At 38.5% G+C, this 9,778-nt stretch overlaps 2 protein-coding genes across 2 annotated transcripts; one reads left to right on the forward strand and one right to left on the reverse strand.

The window, feature by feature from the left end:
* Positions 1 to 271: 271 nt before the first annotated feature.
* Positions 272 to 4,141, reverse strand: dad1 (defender against cell death 1). The gene is made up of 3 exons (XM_026374683.2): positions 3,821 to 4,141; positions 2,404 to 2,561; positions 272 to 465 (listed from the first exon to the last, which is right to left on the reverse strand). Exons 1-2 carry the CDS (start codon positions 4,029 to 4,031, stop codon positions 2,431 to 2,433), a joined length of 342 nt encoding a protein of 113 aa, XP_026230468.1. The 5' UTR covers positions 4,032 to 4,141; the 3' UTR covers positions 272 to 465; positions 2,404 to 2,430.
* A 495-nt stretch (positions 4,142 to 4,636) lies between these two features.
* abhd4 (abhydrolase domain containing 4, N-acyl phospholipase B) lies at positions 4,637 to 9,236 on the forward strand. Its single transcript, XM_026374682.1, has 8 exons — positions 4,637 to 4,835; positions 6,283 to 6,368; positions 6,553 to 6,657; positions 6,772 to 7,060; positions 7,837 to 8,024; positions 8,109 to 8,220; positions 8,318 to 8,504; positions 8,641 to 9,236. Exons 1-8 carry the CDS (start codon positions 4,759 to 4,761, stop codon positions 8,728 to 8,730), a joined length of 1,134 nt encoding a protein of 377 aa, XP_026230467.1. The 5' UTR covers positions 4,637 to 4,758; the 3' UTR covers positions 8,731 to 9,236.
* The last annotated feature ends 542 nt before the right edge of the window (positions 9,237 to 9,778 follow it).

A 9,778-nucleotide genomic window follows, 5' to 3' on the forward strand; every position in this document is an offset into this window, starting at 1 on the left:
TCTACCAAGTAAGGACACTGGTAGACCAACTGTTTCAATCCTATAGTAAAGGTAGTGTGTAGATAGATCTTGGTGTCATCAATTGATACTTTAATCTGAACGTTTGTGGCACATCTGTTTTGGTTATTTATGCACATATGCGTGCAATAGTTTAACCACAATCATTTGAAAAAGTATCTGCCCCGAAACAGTTCATGAATGAAATCTGGTTTTTACAATGATAACTGAAAACAAATCATTACATCGTCTTGAAAACCACGTCATCACAAGGTCACCATTTCTGTTGTTTTTATTCGTTTGCCTGTGCAAAAAGGGAATGCTTTACAAATGTTTACATTTTAAAAAACAATGACAGAAATTGAGCATTATCAGTAAGAATATTTTATGTATGTCACAAGATCCAACTAATTCAGTGGTGATGGTGGCGTGGCATGTCTTGCAGGAAGTCTTTCCTCTTATGGTGACCTTTGAAAAGAAAGACAAAATAGGAGGTAGTGTTAGTGACACAGAGAAGTAGTTATTAAGAAGCAACAGAGAACCCAGAGAATACACTATGGTCTTCCTCCCACCTGCAAAATTCAATAACGCTGTTTTCAAGTGAAGTAAAAGCAATATGTTTTATCAGCTGGCTCTCCCCAGAGAAGAAAGACTGAATTCTATCTTATCACATGTACTATCTGGAGCTGAGAAACAAGTGATAACTGTCAAAAACGGATAATGTGATGAAAAGCACCCACAGGACAGGAATATATTTCTTGTTTTAAAAGCATGAACCAATATCCACATACAGACATGGATGAATGTGCTGTTATCCTACTGGAAAAAGAAAAAAAAACAAAACAATAAAAAACAAAGCAACAATTTTTCACCCTAATTTTTTAAATCTTTAATCTTTTAAATGACCTGGAAAAAATAACTTAACCTAATAACTGGTTGCACAACATTTAGAAGACACCAGTAGTAGGGTAGTACGTGCCACTCTAGAATCCCTTGAGAGTCTTGAGATTTCATTATGCCTGCATATAGTCAAGGTACTTAGTGTCAGATGCAGCTAAGCAGCTCCAAACATAGCAGAGGCTCCTCCATGTTTCACAGAAGGGAACATGTGACTTGCCAAAAAGCTCTAGTTTTGTCTCATCTGTCCAAAGGACATTCTCCAGAAGCATTGTGGCTTGTTAATATGCATTTCAGCAAGTTCCAGTGTCAGCCTTTGTTTTCCTTTTCGTCTCAGTGGAGTGGCATCCTGCATGGAGCCCATTGTCACTCAAAGAGAAAAAAAAAAAAAAAAAAATACAGTAGTGCGATCAGGCACTGATATACATTGACCTTGGACAGCGTGTATTTCTTTGTCCTTGGCTCTTTTGTTACTATTCCCACTATCCTTCTGTTCTTCCAGAGGTCAATACACCTCTTTTAACCACATTCAGGGAGGTTGGCTATAGTCCTATGGACCTGAAACATCTTCAAAGTACACACAATTATAGTCACAGGCATATCAAACTGCTTGAAGATGGTATTAAAGCCTTTAACATGCGTTTCTATAATTCTCTTTCTGATCTCCTCAGATAACTCCCTCCTCTGCTCCACTGATGATGCCAGAGCAAAGTGAATACTCCTTTGTTGTATTAGACAATGTAAAATATTCTGTTGAATCAAAAATTAAAAAGCATTTCCAATTTTATTTCTTTCATTTATTCCATATCTTTTATCAGTTTCTAGGTTATTTTTTTCCCTAATACCAACAAATCCATCCATGTGTCTGTATAGAAAAGCCAATTTAGAGACATTACTCTATATCCACAGATCTGTATGGCAGGTTTGAATCATGTTTTCTCATATTCATAGTCTATGATTCAACATATCTACTGTTCTTAGTAAGCTCTCTACAGAAAATCACTATTGTAAATAATACAAAATTATAACTGGCTGTTGAATGATACAATAATAATTAGGTAAAAGATGAGCATAAATGTTTCCATTATGAAATGAATAGCAATGATTCTGAATAAACCGATCATTTTACCATTATGCTTTTCATGTTCTGATATATAGATATACTTTGGGTGTCACTGACAGTATGCAGTATGGTTTTTAGCTAGCTTGTTGCTAAAGGACAGCGTCATTTCAACTGGGAATGTTTGGCCTACAGGAAGACTTCCACAGGCTGGCCAATCAGAACAAATTGACATGGTGGAAAGGGGCATCTTAAAGACACAAGCCTGTTATGTCTCTGTCAAAATAATAAATTAGGTATTTGGACTTCTTAACATAAATAAATATAGTATAATCTTTGATCAGTGGAATGGAAGGAATAAATATCAATCCTAAATTATGCATAATATGCCTATTTGATTTCACCTTTAAAAATATTCGAAATATTAAATGCATATGTGAAATACACACCTTCTGAGAGTTGAACGCACGTCTGTTTCAGCCAATGAAGTTCATCACAACCAGATGGAGAACAGTGTGAGCGAATAGAAAGTCAGCGAATGCTCGCTCTGGAGAGATGGACAGGAATTCTCCTTTGTTTTGTGGGTTGATCTGGATACGGAGACACACTGAGAAAAGCAAAAGACATGGAGAATATTATATTTTTTTGTTAGTTTTACAGTATTTTACACCCTAACCATAACTAGCAATAAAGGGAAAGGGACTGCAACTGATTATAAAAGGACTACAAGTGATTATTTTCATAGATTTCAAAGATCACAAATCAAGCTTATACATTTTTCAAGTTCAAAGTAAATTTTAACAAAGCTCTGCTGATTTCCCCATCGTTACATTAGCTCATTCTAAAAAAAAAAAATGTTATCCGGTTCAATCTCCTCAGAGCTACCATCACCCCATTCAAAATGAATTATAATCTCTGGCGCCAATTGCTGGCTTTATCAATTTTATGTCACTGAACACTGGAGGTGTTCTTTAGGTTTTGGGCTTCAAATTATGATCCAGGTCATTACAATGGACCATCATCATCCAAACGTACAGATTATGGAAAACATAACTACTATTTTTGTCATGTCACTATGAGCCCTGGAGAAGATGTTCAATGCCTACCAATATGAATATCCAGCTAATTCTGAAATTTACCATTAAGTTACATCAGAGGCTTATTTATTATACATACACAGCTGAAAACCCTAACGCAACAGGCCTGCAACTAATCCTATCTCCGCAAGGGACATAAACCTCCCAAGGGCAATTTTTCACCTCCTTATGTTGGACTATAAAAATAAAACTGACTTGAATTTAACATGAAAATTTATTGGAAATGTGGAAAAAGAAGTTGAATTAATTTAATGGTAATTTCAAGACTTTGGTTTGTGCTGCTGTTGAATGGCATTGCATCATATATTTTTAATTTGCTGTATTTTAATGCGTTTAATCAAAGCAAGGTAAAAAAAAATATATATTGTAAGGCAACTGTCAGCATAATGGAAAACAATTTAATAAAAACACAAACTGAAGCGTTTACTCTGTTAAACGTTCTACTATAAAATTTCACATTACAATTTGATAAAGGTAGAATGATTGCTATAGTTTCATAAATGACTGGATCGCTTTAAGCTAGAAGTGCCTAAACTGACTTTTTGACATTTTCTACACGTAGAAGTGTGAACATTTCAATAATGCTTATTTTATTCCTACTTTTAACATAAATAAAAGCCACTGAATGTTTAGCTTGGCTAGCAAACCTGTGCCTGCACACATGTCCATGCATGGGCCTCAAAGTTCAGTAACTAAGCGAAAACCTCGATCTGATGCACAGTGTAACTTATTAAAAGCTATTCCGACATTTCACACGACTGGTATTTACCTGCGAGGATGAAAGAGCCCACACATGAGATAAAGCCCGACAAAAAGCTGTTGAAGGGGAAGGTGCCAACGAGCAGACAGTAGAGGAACTGCAGCGCTCCTGTCAGCAAGATGTACAGCAAATATGCATCCACCATCTTCAGCTTGTTGGGCGTCGTGGTGGTGTACTCCTCCAGAAACCGAGAAATAACCGATATGACTGAATTCGACATGTTTTTGCCGTTTAATTTGTCTAAAATGGGTCAGTGAAGATGTTTGCAGAGCTTCTCTTCCTTAGCCGAATGAGTGACGTGTCCTCTGTAACCGGAAGCTTCCTCTGTGTTACAAAGAATATATTCCGAGTTGAAACAGGAACTAAAGTTGTCAGCGCAGAGTGGATTTAACTCCAGGGCTCTGCCCACCACGAAGCACAGAGCTGGATGCGACAGGAAGATGTTACACTCTGTCACTATAATGAGATGCAAATGTGTCAAGCACCAATTCGCTTATATTTTCTTGGGATCTAAACGTGTATAATACCTAAATTAGAGTATCGTGAAGGTGTTTTTTCCCTCTAGTTTTTAGTCCATCAATTATTCATTCATGTAAACAAAGCCGTTCCCTCCCTGCAACGAGCAAGTCATGCGATGTGGGTGCATTGACCGTTGCTAACGAGCGCAAAGTGCAAATTGATGTCGTTGTCAAACACATGTAGAAAAGCTCGGTGCGAAAAATCCCTCTTTATGTGTCCTGAACGTCCGTACACACGGTCTGTGACAGGGACGAATAAGGACGAGTAACGCCTTATGCGTGAGTGCTAAAGCATCGTCGCGATAGACGATCTTTGTGTTTGGAAAGCTGGGCCCCCGGGTTGTACTCGTTACAAAAACAATGGAGCAGAAGCGCTGGGAAATTAAGTTCAAAGCAGAGACAGATGTGTTGTCAGCCTTCATTTAACTGATGGTAGTCACCGGGATATGTCAACCAATGGATCCTGCTACGTCTACAGCTCCGATTCAGAACGACTGTGAGACTGAGTAAGTTCATTTAAATGGAGTCGCTACACTACAGGACACCGTCCGCTTACATAACAGCTCTTTAAACGCAGCCAGACGGCGTTTGTGGTCACATAAAGTGGTTGTAGCGACTCGTAGAGCAGTATTTTACTGTAATGCTGTGTCACTGTCAATAAATAATCGTCTTGTACATAGATACAGATGTTCCTCGGTTCTTTTTCTCCAGTGTTAATTAACTAAACTAGTAGAACTTCATCCTAATTGGAACACAGTGAAAACCTGGTGTGTCGGTTTGTTATACAACAAATGTTGTTAGGTAATCAGACTATATTATTTCTTTTTTTGTTAAGACATATTTAAATAAGATGCTTCTTTCAGATGTGTTTAATGAAAACATTCTACTTTGTTTAGTTTTTTTTTTTTTTTTTTTGGCGACAGGCAACATAAAAATATTTGCAGTGTCACCAAAGTTTGTACAGGGAACATCACGGAAGTGAATGAACACAAACGACAAAAACAAAAAAGAACAAACTATAATATCATTACACTTGACAGTAATTTTAAGTGTCATTTACTAACAGGACAAGCAAATAGAGTTCATTTTTGGGAGGGCTTAGATTTAAAAACCCTTCGCTGTGGACGCTTCCTCATTTAGTTAGACAGTGGCCCAGCGACCATGACTCTGCAAATCTGACTTGCCTGCTGATTACAGAACAGATACAAAAAAAATAGAAGCAATAAAAATCTGGAGTTGGTGAATGGATAGTGAAGGTAGAAATATAACAGTGGCTTATTCCACCTCCACTTAAGAGAGGAAATAGGATGTAAACCCACCTCCAAACATTCATACACAAACTCTATATTCAAGTACTGATACATAGTTCTATACGGACTCCTTGTCTAAATAACTACTTGACTATAATTAGAATTATTTGAGGAAGTAGTTTAAACTCCCTCCAGTCTGGATTTATTCTACATGTGCCTCCTAAATACATTTTCTGCAGAAATCTAAAATGTTCAGGCCTTGTTAAGTTTAATTTGTGTGCAGATTCTGTCCAGGGTGTTCTCCACCTTTCACCCAGTGACAGCTGCACCAGCGCAGTCCTTAACAGGTAAAGCGCTTGGGCTGATGGATGTTTCCTTCTGAATTGTAAATAGATTAAAAGTAACTTAGTTACTAACCGTGTTGGGTGTCAATATATTAACTATTTTGTTATAAATACAATGCACTAAACTGCCTGACGGTTATTTAACAGTTACTAGTAGTAGGCCAGAGGTGACTGGGATACCTTTTATGATGACGTGACTGTGCACTGGCTTTGTCTGACGCCATGATTGTTGTGAAATGTGACTCCGGGGTGTGTAACTCTGTGTTAGATGAGAACACTGATGGAGCTAGCTTTATTCTTCTACCTTGGCACGGGCGGATTTTACCGTCTCTATTTTTTTTTTTTTGCTTTATCATTAGGTCAAGTTCAGTCTGGGGCTGGTGGCCGTCCTGGCGTCCAACCTCCATGTCCCTTTTAAAGACCGCAGAATCCAAGATTCTAGCATGTAAGTGAGTGTTTTGATGTCTCCTGGCTGGTTTGATAACCACTGGGAACCACTATGAATGTAACCACTAACTTTTAATGATACATTAATGCTTCTACTCAAATCAAATACTGTGTCAGTTGGCTACAGCACCAACACAGAAACCTCACTGAGGATATACTCTTTGTTTGTGTGGACACAACAGGTATTCACAGTGACCTGTGGGCCCGGTTTGTGACCCTACCAAACCAGGATCGAATATGGACTTTGACCCTCACCAACAAGGCAGTTCGCAAACATGCAGAACAAGGTACCACCCTCCTCTCAGCCTTTATCAGGAGGCAGCAGCTGTCATTTAGTCCGGTATGCACAAGACTCATCACATAGCCCAATGATGTCTTTACTGTTACCCTCTACCCAACAGCCTCTAAGACCCCCTTAGTGATGGTCCATGGCTTTGGAGGAGGGGTAGGACTATGGATCAGGAACCTCGATGCGCTGTGCCGGTCACGGCCCGTGTACGCTTTCGACCTGCTCGGCTTCGGCAGGAGCTCCAGGCCTCCGTTCCCTTCAGACGCCGCCAAGGCAGAGGAGCAGTTTGTCAACTCCATTGAGCAGTGGAGACAATCTGTAGGCCTGGAGAACATGATTCTACTGGGACACAGCCTGGGCGGATACCTGGCTACCTCCTACGCTATTCAGTACCCTTCGAGGTAATATTTCTGGGACACTGTGTATATAATTGAAATGGGATAAAATCTACAGCTGACTGTGATTAAGCATCTTTGTTGACCATGCTGAGAAAAGGAAATTAGTAAAGACACATTTCTAATGGCTGATATCTATGGATTAAGAAAACTGTAAAAATGTCAACATTTGTGTGATCTTGTTTTTTTTTGTTTTTTTTGGAGTCTGTTCACTATCTTAAAGGACTAGTCTGATGCGTCGGAAGATGTGTTTATTTACTTAGAAGACAGGAGCATCATTTTATCATACAAATATGAGACTCACAGATGCTCTCATTTGATTTTCTGCACCATATATATATATATATAGATAGATAGATAGATAGATAGATAGATAGATATACAGTATATTGCCCAAAATGTATTGATTTGTAAAGCTAACTATAGCTGCACTCATCAATATTTTTATATTGTATATTGATCAAATGACTGACACATAGTTACTCCCAGGTGGTTCTGCACTTGTCTTCAGCTTTAAAACCTGTTTCTTGTTTTGTTTCTTTGTGTGTGTGCATAAGTGTGCGTGTCTTGACCTGAAATAATTCTGTTTGATTCCCACTTGCTGGTGAATATTGTGGAAAATGAGATTGAAAATAGGACTTAAAGATTTTTCAGCTCCTCAAATAAATACTGCTTTTAACATGTTTTTGTACTAAAACCTACAAATACAGGTTATAGACAATGTTCACGCTGTACATAAACCAATTATAAATATTATAATCTGTTCTTCATTCCTCCTGCAGAGTGTCACACCTTATCTTAGTAGACCCTTGGGGTTTTCCTGAGAGACCCCAGACACAGACTGAGGGGGGTCAAAGTCAGGGGACAGAGGTGGTGAAGAGGCCAGCCCTTCCACGCTGGGTGAAAGCAGTTGCAGCAGTTGTTTCCCTCTTCAACCCACTGGCTGTCATTAGAGCAGCAGGGCCATGGGGTAAGTGTTGTGTCTGATTATTGTTCTGTGCCATAAAGTTCTCTGTCCATTTACCTCCTGGCGTGTCATGGTATGTTGATCCAGGTCCGGGCTTGGTGAACAGATTCCGTCCTGATTTCAAAAGGAAATTCGAGGATCTCTTTGATGATGACACAATGACGCAGTACATCTACCACTGTAACGCACAACCACCAAGGCAGGCCAGCATGTGCTTCACGTAATCACATTTTGAACAATAGAACATGATCCCTGCAGTCTTTAACCACTTTTTCCACTTCCTTTACCCCTCCCAGTGGAGAGGTGGGTTTCCGGGCCATGTCAGAGTCTCTAGGTTGGGCTAAAAGACCTATGCTGCATCGGGTTCACCTGCTGCCCCCGTCAATGCCCCTCACCATGCTTTATGGAGAATGGTCCTGGGTGGACAACTCATCTGGGGACACAGTGGTCCAGATTAGGGACCAGGCTCACACCAGAGTAAAGGTGAGTAGAAATGCAGATGTGATGCAGTTGAATCCAACAAATGTGTTGTTTTTTCATTAGAGAAACATATTGTGGCTTTTCATATTGCAAATGCTTAACTGCCTTTATTGTGTTTGTTTCTATATCTGTTTTTCAGCTGATAAACAAAGCTTCTCACCACGTGTACGCCGATCAACCGGAAGAGTTCAACAGAGTGGTTGAAAACATATGTAACTCTGTTAACTGACTGTGTGTGTGTGTGTGTGTGTGTGTGTGTGTGTGGGAGTAAAAGGACAAAACATCATCATGTTGGTTTTTGAGGACTGGTGGAGGGTTCTGCATTACGACATATCTAGACCTCATTTAGCTTTATATACATAAGCTTGAATGTAATTTTAACAAATTATTATGATTATAGTAAAACTCTTTGTTGATGTTTGTATCTTTAATATATTTATTTATGATTTGTTAATGTGTTCACACTGAGCATTAATTTAGGCATGTAATCTAGTGCTACATTATGTCGCACACTATTATGTTTTTTTTAATTAAATTATTAACATTAATTAAAACACGCACATAAATTCTGATGCCATGGCTTTGTGTGTTGCAGAGCAGCCACATTTTAAATGTGTCTGACACAAACAATGAAGTACTGTATGTCATATTTTCATTGACCCATAACTTTCCCACTCTGTCAAACACCTATTTGTATTTTGTACATTGAAAATAATAAAAACTTATCAGACAATCGATTGAGCTCTGCTCCTTCAGCTCTGCTACTGTTGAAATCCACAGGTGATGCACTTTGTGGACCAACCAGTAGAGGTCATTCCTATTACTTTTACAGTGTGCTTTAGGTTCTCAACTGAAAGGCCAGCTCCAATAAAACTACATTATAATAATTATTAATTTTTATCAACATGTATAATAAAAGTAGCAACAGCACAGAGTTAATTTATTAAGTACATTAGGTGCAAGACTTGCAAAAAGTAATTTTTCAAAGTAAGATTCATCAATTCTGATGAATAGTTGTGATGTAATATTTGGTGGACATACTATACAGTAACAATAATTACATGCAACTCAATACTGTTCTGAAATGCTTGAGTGAATATATCTTTTTAGATTGTATCAGTGTGATGTGACTTGAAATACTGCAGCTACAGTCCAGCCAGTGAAAAGATTCAGCACTTCATAATGCAACAAATAAAACCCAAGGAAGCAAAACAAGAGATGAATCAGAGAAAGCTGCGGAGAAAGGCTTATGTAACATATAGTATGTAGCTTGATCT

This window comes from Anabas testudineus, chromosome 17 (genome assembly GCF_900324465.2).
Source record: "Anabas testudineus chromosome 17, fAnaTes1.2, whole genome shotgun sequence".
NCBI classification, from domain to species: Eukaryota; Metazoa; Chordata; class Actinopteri; order Anabantiformes; family Anabantidae; genus Anabas; species Anabas testudineus.